The sequence below is a fragment of the Berghia stephanieae genome, chromosome 6, assembly GCF_034508935.2.
Source record: "Berghia stephanieae isolate SIO BIC M18660-M18661 chromosome 6, UCSD_Bste_1.3, whole genome shotgun sequence".
Classification (NCBI taxonomy): Eukaryota; Metazoa; Mollusca; class Gastropoda; order Nudibranchia; family Aeolidiidae; genus Berghia; species Berghia stephanieae.
In genome coordinates this window covers 28,088,391-28,107,705 of record NC_088365.1, presented here as the reverse complement: position 1 = coordinate 28,107,705, position 19,315 = coordinate 28,088,391, and the positions used below count along the sequence as shown (strand labels likewise).

Here is a 19,315-nt window from a genome sequence, read left to right as displayed (position 1 = left end):
GGATTATCAATATGAAAATCGATAGTGACTTTTCCCAATTTTGATCCATATCGACCTTGATATCAACTCTTCATAAAATTCCAATAAAATACACCAATAAATAATAATGTGAAATTGAATGTCAGCTTCAATTTAATTACTAAAACAGATCAAATGAACGTTTCGGGTTTCCCCTTTATCAAAAAAACTTCGGCGAAGTCCCGGGTTTGAGAGTTTTTACCAAGATGAGAGTCATTTAAATCGATCGATATTTGAAGGACGAGTTTTCTGGCCAAATATTCAAATATGTGTTTTTCCAGCGCCCGGCAGCATTGCATAACGTTGAATCTCATGATAAGCATTCTCGTATCACAGTACCGGAGTGGCCGGAGGGGTCCCCGTGTGCCGAGGTCAAAATAAATATGATTAATCTGAGGTCACTGTCAAGAAGGCACTCGTGGGAGTGGATTATCGCCGGGTGATTAAAACCCGCTTGGCCGCTCAAAGGGATTGGGATTAGGCTAATCACAATACCGACACATAGACCATGTCTGTTCTGTAGTAGGTACCGTCGTATCAAACACATTTTGAAAAATAAGAAATGGGGCAGAAAACAGGCCCATATTTTATCGATCGATCAAAATGCCCCCAATTTTGTTTAAAAAAAAAAAAAAAAACAAAAAAAAAAAAACCTTCCCCCCAAAAAAAACAAAAACAAAACAAAACAAAACAAAACAAAAAAACAAAAAACAAAACAAAAACAAAACAAACAAAAACAAAATAAAATAAAATACAAAAAATCAACAAGAAAAACAAAACAAAAACAAAACATAAACAAAACAAAAACATAACAAAAACAACAACAACCAAAAAAAAAAACAGCAACAAAAAAACAAAAAACAAAAAAAAAACAAAAAAAAAAAACAAAAAACAAAACAAACAAAAAACAAAACAAAACAGGCTCAAATATGTAACTTTAGACAGTGTTCAATGAAATCCCAGGTTTGAAAGTTTTTGACAAGATGGCGTCATTTTAATTGATCGATATTTGAAGGACGAGTTTTTGGCCAAAATTATTTTTTTATAATGTGATTTTGTGATTTTTGGCTATAAATTCAATTTTCACTATCTTAGTCAATCCGACATCATAGCGTTTGGAGACGATGGGTTATATGTTGAATAAATGATTTGTAAATTATTTGTTTATCACATCACCAATCGGGCAGATATCAGTATTTTTCAGGCCCGTATCTTAATAGGAAAAAATCAAATCTAAAGGGGGTGTCATGATGAAATCGATCGCTTACGATTGACGTTTGTTTGCATATTTGCAGATCTGATAACCTAAATGGTTATGGGCCCGTTGTTGTAAAGGAATACTCTCAAACCAGCGGAAAATATCACCTATGACAATAATGTTAATCCAAGGCCCAAACTTGCATTTGGTCAACAAAAGTGAAAATATGAGCACGTCGTTTAAGATGAAATCTATTTTAAACTCATGACCTCAATCTGGTAGCTTTAAGCCCCCCCATAGACGCCGACATCCGCTGGTAGCGGGACGGATGACCTATCGCTTTGACCCCATCCCTGCGTTTATCGCAGATGATTTTTGCCCACATACGGGGAGATATTTTTTTTAGGCGATCGGCGATCGGGGGCGTGGCAGTATAAAAAGTGGAAAATTTTTTTTCGGATTTTCGCTGTTTTCACGTCGGATTCGTGATCAGCGTCAAATTTACAATAGGTTTGATACTAAGAACTGTGTGTTTACTCCAAAAATTGGTGAAATTAGAAATAAATTTTAATTAATAGTGAGGCTATGTGGCCGACAGAACCGATCCCAGTTACTGTCTGTTATTCTATCTTTCGTCTTGCCACAATAGTGATTACTTCTCACTAAATTATATCAATTAGACTGTTGAAGGAACGAAATTGACATCATTCCACTCTTTGTTATTGTATTAAGGCAGTCATTTTGGTAATTAGTTCTCACTAAATTATATCAATCAGACTTTTAACGTTCAAGGTTACTCGTAGTTTTGTATGACGGTACGTTATTTCCGACTGGTGGATGTTGCGAGCATTTTACCTAAACTCATAGCATCAATAACCGTCCAAGATATTCGCATCATATGTAGCAATAGCTATAATAATCTAACATGTCGAGAGAGAGAGAGAGAGAGAGAGAGAGAGAGAGAGAGAGAGAGAGAGAGAGAGAAAGAGAGAGGGAGAGAGAGAAAGAGAAAGAGAGAAAAATTCACTTGCGCTATATATACCGCTATATTCAATAAAGGTGCTCAAATCACTTTATAAGGGTCTTTGGCCAACATAAAAACATGTTAGACGAGACATGACTGTTAAGCGATATTGCAATTGTTTCCCGACAGAGACGACGCTGTAAACAGCGAGGTACTCATTTTAACAGTGAACAAGGTGAGAGAATGCGAGTAAAGAGCCTTTTCCAAGGACTCAATTATGCGCCACTCAGAGCGGGACTCGAATCCAGTACCGTCCGATCCAAAGGCGAGTGTCATTTCACAAGATCACATGCATAGCCGCACAAAAAAGTGATGAGAGAATAGATTCATATGTATTGAAGGAGGAGAGAGCGGATGGAGTGAGTAAAGTTCTTGGATATTTATAGAAGGAACCAAATTGACGTCACTCATCTCATTGTTATTGTTTTTTGACACCCATTTTTATGATTAGTTCTCATTAAAATATATCAGACTATAACGTTCAAGGTTCCATGTAGATCTTTGGGCTGGAGTGATATTTATGGCTGGCGGACTTTGTGAGTATTTTAATTTAACACAGAGCATCAATAGAAGGAATGAATTTGACGTTAGTCAACCCGTTGTTATTGCTTTTAGACAGCATTTTATAATTAACTTATCACTAAGTTATATCAATCAGACAATGAACGTTCGCGTTTGCAGTTTTGTGTGTTAATATGTTATACCCCGATGGAGATGTCGTGAGTATTTTTCCAATACGCATAACATCAATACATTTGCAATCCGATTTAAGTTTAAAAGCAACGTAGACCACGGAAATTTTTCCATTTTGTGGACAATAAAGATTTTTTATTTATCGTCATTATATTATTATATTATTATTATTATTATATTATTATTATTATTATTATTATTATTATTATTATATTATTATTATTATTATTATTATTATTATTATTATATTATTATTATTAATTATTATTACTATTATTATTATTATTATTATCATTATTATTATTATATTATTTTATTATTATTATTATTATTATTATTATTATTATTATTATTATTATTATTATTATTATTATTATTTATAAAACAAATCGACAGTGTTCCCGTGGCAGGTTAAACGGGTACTCCTCGGGACTACTCGCATTCGCACCCCCCCCCCCCCACCACCACCACCACCACCACCACCACACACCACGCACACAGCTCTTTTCTTTTTCTTTTTTTTTTTTTTTTGGGGGGGGGGGGGGGGGGGGCGTTGTTTGTAGATTATAATTCAAGGTTACAATGCCCACCCCATTCCAAGGCTTTTTGACATCTGCCAATCCCAAATGTCTGTGTCAAGGTCGACCGTCATGTCGCGTCAACGGGTGAGGAGGAAAAAAAAAAAAAAAGAACTGGCATATTATTATATCATTACATTGAAAATTATGAAAACTATTTTTTATTTTGTATGAAATCCTTTATAAGTTTTACGATGAACAAGAACGAAACTTTTGCCATCTACCTCTTCCTTGCGCAACATTTATAAAAATATTATTAAAAAAAAAAATAACACAGCATTTATTTGGCGCAATATCCACGTGCTCAAAGCGCTTTACAAGGGGTCCCAAGGCAACAGCAATATTAGACTTGAAAGACGAGACATGACGCCTGTCAGGCGATGTGACATTTTTTCCCAACAAAGACAACGAACGGCCATGTTCTCATTTTACACCTGAGTACGGTGAGAGAATGTGAGTAAAGAGCCTTTTCCAAGGACTCAACTCTGCGTCACTCAGAGCGGGTCTCGAAACCTGAACCTTCCGATCCGAAAGCGAGAGTCATACCACTTGATCCATCACAAAACAGGGAGGGGCACTTTTCTGTCGGCCACATAGCCTCAATATTAATTAAAATTTATTTCTAATTTCATCAATTTTTGGAGTAAAAACATAGTTCTTGGTATCAAACCTATTGTAAATTCGACGCTGATCACGAATCTGACGTCAAAACAGCGAAAATCCGAAAAAAATTGTCCAATTTTTTATACTGCCACGCCCCCGATCGCCGATCGCCTCGAAAAATATTAAGCAAAGCGGGCTGTGCGGGCGATCGACCGTACCTAGGTTTATCGGCCAGGTATTTGGCCACACACATGGCGTTTTCACCCCGGTTTGCCTGATCGTGGTTCGGACGCCTATCAAAACCGTGAGTGTATGGAGCCTTTTAGGATGAATCACATGACGGGAAGTCTGGCCAAAGATGAACAAATTAAATGTGTTTTGCCAGCGTACGCCAGGTCTCGAGGTGTTCCATTGAAATTTGTCCAGAATGGGATTGCTTGCACACATTTTCCAGGATTAACACATTCCAACGGATCTCAACACATGTCATGTGTATGTGTGTATGTATGTGCCACAGACGATGAATGCCAATGCGTTGTTTGGCTTTGGCACCATCAGATAGAAATGCCATGGGTCAGAAAATTCAATTCAAGGGTGGACCACTCCGATTAGTGAATTTAAAATGCCATTTTTCTTTTTTCTCCTTTTTCATGTATTTTGTTATCAACCTTTTTCCAATTAATAATAATAATAATAGTAATGGGAGGCCTTCCGAAAGCTCCTACATCCCCCGTATTCTTGTTTTTTTATAATGTTCTGAGGGGGGAAACTTTAATTTTTTTTTTAAAGTCCCCCCTCCCAAACCCCCTACTAGACCATTATAAAAACAGTTTTCCCCCCTCCCAAACCCCCTACTAGCACAAGAATACTGGGGATGTAGGAGCTTTCGGAAGGCCTCCCAAAGTAATCTAAGACGCGCCCGAGGTCAGTAACTTTTGGAAAGTTGAAGACACTCCTATACAGGCAGGCTTTTAGTAGTAACAGGATTTGCGTGTTGTGTAATCTTTTGTCTTCGTATGTGTAGTAGCCCAGAGCACTTCGCGGATTCTGTGTGCTATGCAAATCAATTAAGTATTACTTTACATTACAAACAAACGAAACGATCTTTGAATAGATACGGTAAGAACTAAACAGGGCGCACAAGAATGTCACTTGAGTTCTGTGTACTCCAACATCTCACTCAACACAGTCTTAGGGACATTAAATTGCTTGTGTTTAAAAACAATAAAAACAAAATACAAAACAAAAACAAAAAAGCTTGAGCTTTTATACAGCGTAATATTCATTAAACGTGATCAAAGCGCTTTACAATGGGCCCCTAGCCAACAGGAACATTTAACTTGTAGAACAAGACATGATTCCCGTAAGGCGACATTACAATATATTTTTCGGACAGAGACAACGCTGTTAACGGCCAAGTACTCATCTACACCAGAATACGGTGAGAGAATGTGAGTAAAGTGCCGTATCCAAGGACTCAACTATGCGCCGCTCGGGACTCTAACCCATGACCTTCTGATCCGAAGGCGAATGTCATACCACAAGACCATATACCCCGCACAAAATCTTAAGATGCTTTTTTAAAACAGATTCTTCAGATGAATAATACCTTGGTTCTTTTGGAAGTTATTTTCAGAGCGTTTGGACGCATCTAGAAACAGAGCGTCCTCCCCATGACACGTAAGAACTGTTTCCTGGGGGACATAAGACATTGCTTGTGTTTTTTTTTACTGACCTCCATCCAGACAATCTGCCATAGAATCGTTATGGTTCCTTCTTTTGTGTTGGACAATCATGATAATGTTCCAGGCGTTTCTCATCATCATCACAGCTTCGGCATGCGTGACATTGGTGAAATCTGTCCCGTTCACGTCGAGGATTCGGTCCCCGACACGAAGACCCTGTAGAGAAGGAAAAGCGTTTGGGCATATTATTACCAGTATAAAAATTACGCCCTTCCGCCACGGCATCATTCAACACCATCTCCAAGGCATTCCTTGTAGGAATATAGATAATCCATTAAACACGATGTCTAATGTCAACAGGAATCACCCATGTTGTCCAAAGTGAGCAAATTGGGTTTAAAAATCTTGCCCAAGGAAAAAACAAAACTGCTTGAAGCGGGGCTCGAACACAGTGGAATCTCTAATCACCCGGCCACTTCGCCTCTATATTATAAAGAATGCAAGTCTAATCTATATAGCGCATTTCACAGTTTCACCATGCTCAATGCGCTTCACATCTAGCGTTATATTCAATACCCCAGCAAATGATGCCAAAAACTTTGAAAATACACATCATTGCCTGTTGTCGTTTCACGTTCAAACGTGAAAAAAAAACGAGAGTTCAGTCAGGGGTATTGTGTGGAAAGTGACTTTGCTAAGACGACTGCAATCTAGAGAGAGCCAATGTTGTAATCATGATATGTTACCAATTCGGTCACTGTACACCTTCAGTGTTGCTTGAATTTCAGTAGACGAGACATTTTCCTGTTATTCATTTATACAATATTATTATCTCTTTCACCTCCTCCTAATCCTTTTTCTCCTCCTCTACCACCACCACCACCATCATCATCACCACCACCACCACCACCACCACCACCACATTCTCCTTCTCTTCCTCTTCCTCTTCCTCCTTCCTCCTCCTCCTCCTCCTCCTCCTCCTCCTCCTCCTCATCATCATCATCATAACCATCACTATCAACAACACTATCCTCCTCCTCCTCCTCATCATCATCATCATCACCATCATCATCATCTTCATCAACAACAATAACACTATCCTCTTTCCTCCTCCAACTCCTCCTCCTCCTCCTCCTCCTCCTCCTCCTCCTCCTCCTCCTCCTCATCATCATCATCATCATCATCAACAACAACACAATCCCTCACCTGCTGTTCCCCTTGACTGCCTGGCTCCACCTGAAATACCTCAATAGGGGCATTGTACTCTTTCCCACCTCTGACACCCAACCCAAGACTTCCATCCTCTCGCCTCTTCAGCAAGATCTTCACACGGTCATCAACAGGCCGGGCCGGACTGGAACCTCGCATCGCTAGAACGGAAGGCATAGATCCACTGAGCATGCGTAGAGAGCGTGCACGATTTCTGATGTTTACCCCTTGGTCTGTTGGAAGCGACGTGTGCGACTGCTTCCACGATTGTTCCAGCTGTAAGGAGAGAGAGATAAAACTTACTGTGCGGCTATGTTGACTAGTGGCATGACACTCGCTTTCGGATCGGAAGATCCTGGGTTCGAGCCCCGCTCGGCGCATAGTTGAGTCCTTGGAGAAGGATCTTTACTCACATTCTCTCATCGTACTCCGTTAACAGCGTTGTCTATGTCAGAAAAAAATTAATATCGCCGAACAGGCGTCATGTCCCGTCCTACATGTTAAATGTTTCTGTTGGCCAGGGACCCCTTGTAAAGAGCTTTGAGCATGTTTAGGGGATATTGCGCTTTATAAAATCACAATTGTGACCCATCGTCTCAAAACGGTATGATGTCGGAACGAACCAGATGCTTAAAATCTAAATTAAATGTTAAACTAGTCAAAAATTAAAATGTTGGCATTAGCACGCTAATATATGGTATCCATTCTCCTCAATAAAACATATAAACTCAACACAAGTCTGATATTTCTGGCTATAAATTCAATTTCAACATCTTAACCAACCCGACTTAATACCGTTTGGAGGCGAAGGGTCACAATTGTTATTTTTACCGACAACGAAGACGAGCACATCAGAGCAATATTCGGGACGATGATATTGGGTTTCTAGAGAAAAGTAGTTCTTCAGAGCCATTGGGCGCATGCACTGTGAGAGTTTATCCCGGTTTCTATAGCGTTAACTCACTCAATCCTAGAGATTTTTGCTACTTTTCAAAATTAGAAAAAATGTATCAAAAATGAGCATGTACATAGATAGTTCTATTCAACTAGGGTCTATCATTAACATGCAAAAACTAAAAAAAACATTAGCTTTGATATACACCTATAAATTGTCTCAGAAAATGTAACAAATAGGCATTGGGTAAAAGTAACCCCGGTTAAACTACGGATATAGTCGGTGTTTGGGTTTAGTGAGTTAAAAGGGAAAGAGCAATACTGCTAGGCCGTCATAGAACACTTTCCGTAAGCTATAACAGACCCAACTTCCCACATACGGGGGATGGGGTAGAGGGAGCGAGGGAGGGAGGGAAAGGGGGGGGGGGTTATGAAAGAAAAATCCTGAACGCACATGGGTTCGATACAGGTCCCTTTGCGTATTAAGCGAGTGCACTACCAACTGAGCTATCGAAACCCACCGTAAAGGAAGGATAACATAACATTCGCGTACGTACCTGTTTATTGCTGGAGACCGAACCTTTGGGTGTCGGGACGGAGGCTGCCGAGTGCCCGGCGTGGCTGGACACACTCCCACGGTGTGACCTACTCTCAATCTTCCAGGAGTTTCCAAGGCCGTTTGGATCACCGCCATGACGGGAGATGTCGTCTACGTCACTGTTGACGTCAATACCACTCTCACCCTGGATAGATTGCGTTGTTTTGATGGGATGTAAAAATTTTATGATTCATAGGATTATGATAAAATAGAAATAGAAATTCTACTCAATTCAAACAAAGCAGCTTCGATTAAGGGGAAGGCCACGGGGAACACGGAGAAGAATTTAAAAAAACCTGATAGACAGAGAAACGATAAGGCATGGAACGAGATAAAAAAGTTAGCTCAGGATAGAGAAGGATGGAAACTTTGTCTGTGGCCTATACCCTGACCCAGGGTGAAAAAGACAATGATGATGATGATGATAATGATGATGATGATGATGATGATGATGATGATGATGATGATGATGATGATGATGGTGATGGTGATGGTGATGATGACGATGAAGATGAATGGATAATATTGTGCGTTGGTAACCCAAGCTGTTATGGGCTCATTGTTGTAATGGAAATACTCTCAAACCAACGCTAACTATTGTCCATTACAACAATGTTAAATCAAGCCCATAATTGTGTTTTGCTTACCAGACCTGCAAATATGTGCACCGGGACCTCGACATAAAAACATTATTAGACGATTGGTTATGCATAGAATTGAATGGATAAACTGACGTCACTTGACACAACACTACCAACTGATCAAAATCCAAAATACCCCGGAGTGACACTGGATAGACGGCTGACCTATAGAACCCATCTTGAGGGTACAGCAAGAAAGATAGGGAAAGGAAATTGTCTACTCAGAAAACTGAATGGGGAGCATCGCAAACTCTTCTCAGAACATCAACCCTGGCCCTTTGCTACAGTGTGGCAGAATATTGTGCTCCTGTTTGGACGAGAAGTGCCCATACAAACCTTGTTGATGCGAAACTAAGAGGCTCGATGCGAAAAGTAACTGGATGCCTGAAATCAACTCCAACACAATGGCTGCCAGTCATGAGCGCTGTAGCACCACCCCACTTGAGGAGAGAGGATGCAACACAGAAATGGATATCTAGAGCTGAAGAAGATAGTGGAACTCCTCTGCAAACCATATACAAAACTGCGCCCCCAACATCAAGACTAAAGTCTCGTTCACCTTTATACCTATCAAAGAAAGAAAACTACAACACGCAAGAAGCCTGGTGCGAGGAATGGAAAAGGAATAAACCAACAGGAGGGAAACTAATTGAAGATCCCTGTAAAAGTCTCCCAGGTCTACAGGATCAACCAAGAAAATACTGGGTAGCTGCAAATAGACTACGGTCAAAACATACAAGAACAGCTGCCAACATGCACAAATGGGGGGTCCAAGAATCACTAACATGCCCAAAGTGCAACCAAGCACCACAAGATGCAAACCACCTCGTACTAGATTGCCCAGAGACAAAACTTGAAGGGGGATTTGAAACCATCAACAAATGTGATGATGACTTCCGAACATGGATTGATACCTTGAACATAGAAGTGTAGCCGAACGATACTACTACTAATACTACTACTACTACTACTACTACTACTACTACTACTACTACTACTACTACTACTACTACTACTACTACTACTACTACCACTACTACTACTACTAAAATTTTTATTCTCTATTGTCTTCTGGCACTTTTCTACTCACTTCATATCTTGTTGTTACCAACATAAGTGCCTGCTCCGCTCACTGTTCTGAATTAAAAATTCACCCCATATACCGGAGCATACTCAATGTCTCAATCGTTTCTATGTTATATGTTTGTGTTGAGAATATTGGCTATTAAGCTTAACTGCTGGTCAAAAATAACTTCGCGATGGTTGTGCGCGAGCGAGCCTGCGATCTCAAGAAGTGGGTGAGAGAGGTCTCTAGTAATATGACTTGGGTTTGAAACGAATATTTTTGTATTCGTGGATAGCTCACACGGTAGAGCCACGCTCTCACCTGCCAGGCGGAGTTGTCGTACCAATAAGGTCGCAGGTTCAAACCCCACCACCGCCGCGAAAATTTTTTTTATTCTCTATTGTCTTCTGTCACTTTTCTACTCACTTCATATCTTGTTGTTACAACTACTACTACTACTACTACTACTTGGCTCTCTTCTATTGTATTTAGACAGCCAATTCGGTGATTAGTTCTCAATACAGTCCCGCTGACAGACACTTACGGTTATAGGTTTCACAGAGTTTTGTGTGTTGGTACGATGAATCTGGCGGGCAGAACAGATGAGTAAATTACCCACATGTGTAGCATCAATAATAGAATACCTTGTTATCTTAGGAGTGTGTTAATGATATTGATGCTGTGCACTTAGCCAAAATAATCACAACATTCCTCAGCCAGATAAAACTTACCAATATACAAAACTCTGTTCACCTTTAAAGGTTTATATCTGATTGATACAATTTAATAAGAACTACTCGTAAAAATGGCTGGATAAAAACAATAACAAAGAGCTGGATGACGTCAATTTACTTCTATCTATTGCTACTAAAGACCAAGTCTTACCTGTAGAGACCGTTGGTCATTCGGTGCAAAGAACTGGTCATCGAGTCCAGCGGATATCACCTGGAACTGACCAGTGGAATCCTTGGAGATCGTGGTGTTCCTCTCACCCACGGAGTTTGGGGTGAAATAGGTCAGGAAAGAGTCGTATCTGGAAGGTGAAACAAAAAAAAGAGGAAGGAAAGCTACTCATATAATAGATTTGCCAAGAAATGACAATGTGTGTCTGGCTGAGAAAACCCGGAAAGATGCACAAATAAGTAATAAGTAAGTAAGTAATTAAGTAATTAAGGGAGTAGGTAGGTAAGTAAGGAAGTAGGTAAGTAAGTAAGTAAATGTGTCAAATATTCACTCCCCCCATCTCGACATAACACCGTTTAGAAGCTATTGGTGACATGTACATATGTGTGTGTGTGGGTGGGTGTGGGTGTCCGTGTGTGTGGATGTGTGTGTGTGTGTTAGGGTGTGTGTGTGTCAGTGTGTGTGTATGTGTCAGTGTGGGTGTGTAGGTGTCTGCGTGTGTCGGTGTGGGTATGTGTATGTGTTAACTACTTGTTTTCACTTCATGCAACAATGATAATATCATTATTGATGTTATCATTAAGATGTGGAAGCAAAGAGAGAGAGAGAGAGAGAGAGAAAGAGAGAGAGAGAGAGAGAGAGAGAGAGAGAGAGAGAGAGAGAGAAGGAGAGGGAGATAGATAGATAGATAGATAGATAGATAGATAGATAGGGAGAGAGAGATAGATAGATAGATAGATAGATAGATAGATAGATAGAGAGAGAGAGAGAGAGAGAGAGAGAGAGAGAGAGAGAGAGAGAGAGAGAGTTTGGTACGAAAGAAGGAAGGGAGAAAAGACACGAAGGAGATCAAAAGGAGGAGAAGGCGGTGAGATGATGATAATGGTGATGACAATGATGATGATGAAAATGATGATGATGATGATGATGATGGTGTGATGATAATGATGATGATGATGATGATGATAATAATAATAATAACAAAAATATTAATAATAATTGTTATTGTTATTATTATTATCTTTGTTATTATTGTTATTATTATTATCATTATTATTATTATTATTATTATTATTATTATTATTATTATTATTATTATTATTATTATTATTATTATTCTTATTATTATTATTACTAAACGCACAAGGATATTTGTGTGGTAATAAACGTAACTGTTTTAACTGGAAAAAACAACAACAAATATATAACAAAATTTACAAATAAAAACCCAGAAAAAACCGACCAAAAGAATCCAACCCAAATGCCTTAGAATGAAAAAGATAAAGACCTGAACAAGTGTGTATGAAAGGTGACAGACAAGGCAAGAAAGAAAAATAGAAGAAAAAAAAAAATCTACAAAAATCAGTCGACCGCGATTGGGGATCAAACCTCAGACCTTCTGGCTACCGTTTAGTCATGTTACCATTACAGATCAACTGATTTTTTTGTGTTGGTTTTTTTTCCTGGTATTTTTCCTTCTTGCTTTGTCTGGCACCTTTCATATACGCTTGTTCAAATCTTTATCTTACACCGGTGCCTGCTCCTTAATTTCTTAATTTTATATTTTAAAAAAAGAAGAAACGACTCACTTGGGAAAATGTAGGCAGCAAAGTTTCTGGAAATCTCGTCTTAACGGCTCGGACAGGAAACAGCTAATCTCAACAAGAAGCATCAATTTCTCTGTAGAGGTGACCACCTTTGTGAGCTGTGCTACCAGCCCAGTAATGGAACTGGTGCTCCGGTAGGTCTGCAGGGCTGATTTGAATTCCGCATTTTCTTCAGGGGTTAACAGGTCCTTGGCCAGATTCCGTAGGACGGTGGCTGAATTCACGTCACTCGCCATCTGGAAATAAAATGTAAATTTTGCTGCTCGAAGCTCAAAGACATAAATGACAATATGAAATTGAATGTAATCTTCAATTTAATTAAGAAAACGACTTCGTAGTCCTAGGTTTGAGAGTTTTGCCAAGATGAGGGTCATTTAAATCGATCGATGTTTGAAGGACGAGTTTTCTGGCCAAATGTTCAAATATGGGTTTTTCTAGAAACGGCATATTTAGCGTTATGATGAAGAAATAATACTAGGTTCGTGAACTCCAGCGTTTCATGTCCAGCGTTTGTCTACAAATCCCTGAGCACGAACAGTCCTTCCTATATTAAAGACCTTCTAAACATATATGTCCCCAATAGAAACGTGAGGTCAAGCAATGACCAATCAGTCCTTGTCAAACCTAAGCCATTGCGTAAAATAGGTGAACAGTCTTTTCAATTTTCGGCCCCCCATTTTTGGAACTCTCTCCGTCACACGTGAGATGCTCGGATTCGTTGACAACGTTCAAATCTCGCTTAAAGTTTTATCTTTTTACGTCATAATGTTGCAATATTATTTTCATATTTTGTTGTTGTTAAATTGAATTCGTATCACGTTTCCTTCACACTTGTCTCACTGTAATATGTTTTGTTTTATATCACTGTAAAGCGCTTAGAGCCTGTGACAACGGGGTAAAGCGCTATATAAATGCCATTTATTATTATTATTATTATTATTATTATTATTATTATTATTATTATTATTATTATTATTATTATTATTATTATTATTTCGAGCAATTTCCCAATGCCCTTGGCGATCTCTATTTTTACACATTGGTTACAGAATGATGTGTAAATTATTGAGTGAAATCAACACAGACTTTACACACAACACAATGGGAACACTTTGTATCGCAAATCAATTGGGACCTTCGATTTTGTAATTATTGTATATTGATTAACATCGGTGCATTAAGTCAATTGATATGAACTAGGTTGTAAATGAACTAACATGATGATGATGATGGTGATGGCGATTATATGTATAGGGGACACATTTAATGTGTAATGTAAAAATAAAAAAAATAAAAAAAACTGGTTCCAATCTCATTGGAAGTGTAAAATCAATCTTCCTGGGGACTGGATACATACTTTGTGTAATTGTTATTCTGGTTTCAGAGGGATGGCATCTTATTTTCTAGTCTAAATATATGCTGGTCATTAATAAAGATCATCCGTCCTGGCTCTTTTATGTCCTGTAATCCTAAGAATCTGCCTATACATCCTGCTACTACTAAAATGGTTATGCTACCTTATGATTCAATATATAACCTATTCATTTTTATAACTCCTTCAAAGGACAGGTTCCATATACACTTCCAAGGATTTTGGAACCGAAAATAATAGAAGGTGTGATGTCACGACTTTTCTTCCCTATGGAGATGATGAATTTGGTGATGCTGGTGATGATGTTGTTGTTGTTGCTGCTGGGGTGGTGGTGATGATGTTATTGTTGTTGTTGTTGTTGTTGGTGGTGATGATTTTATTGTTGCTGTTGGTGCTGCTGGTGGTGATGATGTTATTGTTGTTGCTGCTGGTGGTGGTGGTGGTGATTGTGGTGGTGGTGATGATGTTATTGTTGTTGCTGCTGCTGCTGCTGGTGGTGGTGGTGATGATGTTATTGTTGTTGCTGCTGCTGCTGGTGGTGGTGGTGGTGATGATGTTATTGTTGTTGTTGCTGCTAGTGGTGGTGATGGTGATGATGTTATTGTTGTTGTTGCTGCTGCTGGTGGTGGTGATGATGATGTTATTGTTGTTGTTGCTGCTTGTGGTGGTGGTGATGATGTTATTTTTGTTGCTGCTGCTGGTGGTGGTGATGATGTTATTGTTGTTGTTGCTGCTGCTGGTGGTGGTGGTGATGATGTTATTGTTGTTGCTGCTGCTGCTGGTGGTGGTGGTGGTGATGATGTTATTGTTGTTGCTGCTGCTTGTGGTGGTGTGGTGGGTGATGATGTTATTGTTGTTGTTGCTGCTAGTGGTGGTGGTGATGATGTTATTGTTGTTGTTGCTGCTAGTGGTGGTGGTGATGATGTTATTGTTGTTGCTGCTGCTGGTGGTGGTGATGATGTTATTGTTGTTGTTGCTGCTAGTGGTGGTGGTGATGATGTTATTGTTGTTGCTGCTGCTGGTAGTGGTGATGATGTTATTGTTGTTGTTGCTGCAGGTGGTGGTGGTGATGATGTTATTGTTGTTGTTGCTGCTAGTGGTGGTGGTGATGATGTTATTGTTGTTGTTGCTGCTAGTGGTGGTGGTGATGATGTTATTGTTGTTGTTGCTGCTGGTGGTGGTGGTGATGATGTTATTGTTGTTGTTGCTGCTAGTGGTGGTGTGATGTGATGATGTTTTGTTGTTGTTGCTGCTAGTGGTGGTAGTAGATGATGTTATTGTTGTTGTTGCTGCTAGTGGTGGTGGTGATGATGTTATTGTTTGTTGCTGCTGCTGGTGGTGGTGATGATGTTATTGTTGTTGTTGCTGCTAGTGGTGTGGTGAGGATGATGTTATTGTTGTTGTTGCTGCTATGGTGGTAGTGATGATGTATTGTTGTTGTTGGTGTTATGTTTGTGTGTTTGCTGCTGTGGTGGGTGAGTGATGATGTTATTGTTGTTGTTGCTGCTTGTGGTGGTGGTGATGATGTTATTTTTGTTGCTGCTGCTGGTGATAGTGATGATGTTATTGTTGTTGTTGTTGCTGCTGCTGGTGGTGGTGGTGATGATGTTATTGTTGTTGTTGCTGCTAGTGGTGGTGATGATGTTATTGTTGTTGCTGCTGCTGGTGGTGGTGATGATGTTATTGTTGTTGTTGCTGCTGTGGTGGTGGTGATGATGTTATTTGTTGTTGGTGTGGTGATGTGTTGTGTTGATGTGTTGTGTTGTTTATGTTGTTGTGGCTAGTGGTGGTGGTGATGATGTTATTGTTGTTGTGCTGCTAGTGGTGGTGATGATGTTATTTTGTTGTGTGTTGATGTTATGTGGTGGTAGTGATGATGTTATTGTTGTTGTTGCTGCTAGTGGTGGTGGTGATGATGTTATTGTTGTTGCTGCTGCTGCTGGTGGTGGTGGTGGTGATGTTATTGTTGTTGTTGCTGCTAGTGGTGGTAGTGATGATGTTATTGTTGTTGTTGCTGCTGCTGGTGGTGGTGATGATGTTATTGTTGTTGTTGCTGCTAGTGGTGGTGGTGATGATGTTATTGTTGTTGCTGCTGCTGCTGGTGGTGGTGGTGATGATGTTATTGTTGTTGCTGCAGCTGCTGGTGGTGGTGGTGATGATGTTATTGTTGTTGTTGCTGCTAGTGGTGGTAGTGATGATGTTATTGTTGTTGTTGCTGTTGGTGGTGGTGGTGATGATGTTATTGTTGTTGTTGCTGCTGCTGCTGGTGTTGATGATGTTATTGTTGTTGTTGCTGCTAGTGGTGGTGGTGATGATGTTATTGTTGTTGTTGCTGCTGGTGGTGGTGATGATGTTATTGTTGTTGTTGCTGCTGCTGCTGGTGGTGATGATGATGTTATTGTTGTTGTTGCTGCTAGTGGTGGTAGTGATGATGTTATTGTTGTTGTTGCTGCTGGTGGTGGTGGTGATGATGTTATTGTTGTTGTTGCTGCTAGTGGTGGTGGTGATGATGTTATTGTTGTTGTTGCTGCTGCTGCTGCTGGTGGTGGTGACGAGCTGATGGTGAGTATGATAATAATGATAGTGGTGGTGATGGCCAACAATCAAACGGTGACCGTTGAATAGATCCCTCCTCCCCTTCCCCAAGAGAATTTTAAATAAACAAAAAACTATTGGTTTGACTAGACGAAATTCTGTGGTAATAACCAAAATGATAATAATGATAATAACGATATTAATGGTAATGAAGATGATGGCAATAATAATTTAATAATAACAATAGCAACAACAACAACAATAATAATCAAAATAATGATAATGATAATAATAATAATAATAATAATAATAATAATAATAATAATAATAATAATAATAATAATAATAATAATGATAATAATAATGATGAATAATAATAATAATAATAATAATAATAATAATAATAATAATAATAATAATAATAATGATAATAATAATAATAATAATAATAATAATATAATAATAATAATAATAATAATAATAATAATAATAATAATAATAATAATAATAATAATAATAATAATAATAATAATGAAAATAATAATAATAAGTGATGATAACTGACTTGGTTTTATCCTGCCATTTAATAGTGTTTGATTGTTTGATGGTTTAAAAAATAATCAATCGAGATTGGAATCCAAAGATATGTGAAGAAAACAAAACAATATATTGTTATCGTACAGTATCAAAATATTATTGTACGCTTCTGTGCGGCTATGTAGTCTAGTGGTATGACACTCGCTTTCGGATCGGAAGGTCCTGGGTTCGAGGCTCGCTCGGCGCATAGTTGAGTCCTTGTAAAAGACTCTTTACTCTCATTCCGTCACCGTACTCAGGTGTAAATGAGTACGGGGCCGTTAACAGCGTTGTCTCTGTCCGAAAAAAATAATATAATTTCGCCTAACAGGCGTCATGTCCCGTCCTACATGTTAAGTGTTGCTGTTGGCCAGGGACCCCTTGTAAAGCGCTTTGAGCACGTTTAGTGGATATTGCGGTATATAAAAGCTCAACTTATAATTTATAATTTATACAGGTCGATATACGCACATAAAAATGCAGTTCAAAAAGTTAAGTTAAAAAAAGAACCGTTACCCCCTCCCCTGCTAAAGTAAATAGTAAAAAAAAAACCCGACTAACATACATCATGCACAGTAGCAAAAATAAATGAAAAAGAAAAGAAAAAAAACCCAAACAAACCAACAAACAAACAAAAACCCCACAAAACAAAAAATGAAAAACAAAACAAAAACAAACAAAAAATAATACAAACCAAGACACCTCTCTCCAACAAAAACAACAACAAACAAACACTACAAAGAAAAACATTGGAAAGATACAAAAAACAAAAACTGAAAAATAAAGAAAAGAAATAAAGAATAAGAAAAAGAAACAAACCAACAAAAAACCAAGAAAAGCAAACAAACAAACAAAACAAAAAACAACAACAAAAAAAAAAAAAAACCAAAAAAAAAAACAACCCCAAACTAAACAGACAACTAAAAACAAAAAACAAAAACAAAAATAAAACAACAGTCATCATAAAATTAAGAAATTAAGGAGCAGGCACCGGTGTAAGATAAAGTCCTCAACAAGTATGTATGAAAGGTGCCAGACAAAACAAGAAATACACACTTGTTCAGTTCTTAATCATCATTAAAAAAAAAAACCCCAAAAAACGACGTCCTCTTGTTAATATTAGACTGATAATAGCTATGCTGTAAACATGAAAAATTGACGGTAGGTACCTACCTTTTAAAGATTGTTTAATTATTTTATTATAATATTATTATAAATCCAACATCAAGAATAGAAAACCTCACAGCATGATAGACAAATCAATTCTCCTATAATAGCCTATCATGGCATGTTTGACGCATTACAGCTAATTAGAGGTCTTTGGTTGGACCTACCAATAACAAAGTATGATTTAATACGATCCGGTGTATGTGTGTGTGTGTGTGTGTGGGTGTGTGTGTGTGTTTAGAGGAACCGATCCAATACAATGACACACCTCTATCGCCTGGCGGAATGCTAGAACAATGATTTTGGTAGGATTAATTCGCTTGACTGGTTACCCGGATGGAATGGTTTGTGAATGTGTGTGTGTGTGTATGTGTTTGTGTGTGAGAGAGAGAGTGTGTGTGAGAGAGAGAGGGAGAGAGAGGGAGAGAGAGAGAGAGAGAGACAGAGAGAGAGAGAGAGAGGCAAAGAAAGAAAGAAAGAAAGAGAAAGAGAGAGATAGATGAGGGGGAGCGAGAGAGAAAGGGAGAGATATAGATGGATAGATAGATAGATAGATAGATAAATAGTGAGTGAGGAAGAAAGAAAGAAAGAAAGAGAGAAAGAGAGAGAGAGAGATAGATAGAGAGAGAGAGAGAGAGAGAGAGAGAGAGAGAGAGAGAGAGAGAGAGAGAGAGAGAGAGAGAGATGGAGGGATACACGTATTTTAAACTTCTAATGTCTTATTGATTCAGCCTCTATTTAAAATCAATAAAATGATTCGAACAATTTTAACAACATTGATCACCTAATCATAAACAAATTGTGATTGAAGTCACCGTGAATCTAAAGTGTATACCGGTTTGAAGCAGACAGAAGTCATTTCCTGGCCACTATATTATTACTTAATCCTCGAACCCAGAACCTTCCGATCCGAAAGCGCGTGTCATACTACAAGACCACATAGCCTCA

The 19,315-nt window shown here is 38.6% G+C and overlaps 1 protein-coding gene across 1 annotated transcript in view; it reads right to left on the bottom strand.

Moving 5' to 3' along the window:
* LOC144974782 (uncharacterized) overlaps positions 1–18,500 on the bottom strand; it is a 35,244-nt gene extending 16,744 nt beyond the window's left edge. The window contains exons 1-6 of the mRNA XM_078918039.1: positions 18,374–18,500; positions 12,700–12,953; positions 11,093–11,240; positions 8,460–8,645; positions 7,006–7,284; positions 5,850–6,015 (exon numbers count right to left, since the gene is read on the bottom strand). Coding sequence (XP_078774165.1) covers positions 5,850–6,015; positions 7,006–7,284; positions 8,460–8,645; positions 11,093–11,240; positions 12,700–12,953 — 1,033 coding nt within the window. The 5' untranslated portion in view covers positions 18,374–18,500. The remainder of the gene's footprint in view (positions 1–5,849; positions 6,016–7,005; positions 7,285–8,459; positions 8,646–11,092; positions 11,241–12,699; positions 12,954–18,373) is intronic.
* Between the last annotated feature and the right edge of the window lie 815 nt (positions 18,501–19,315).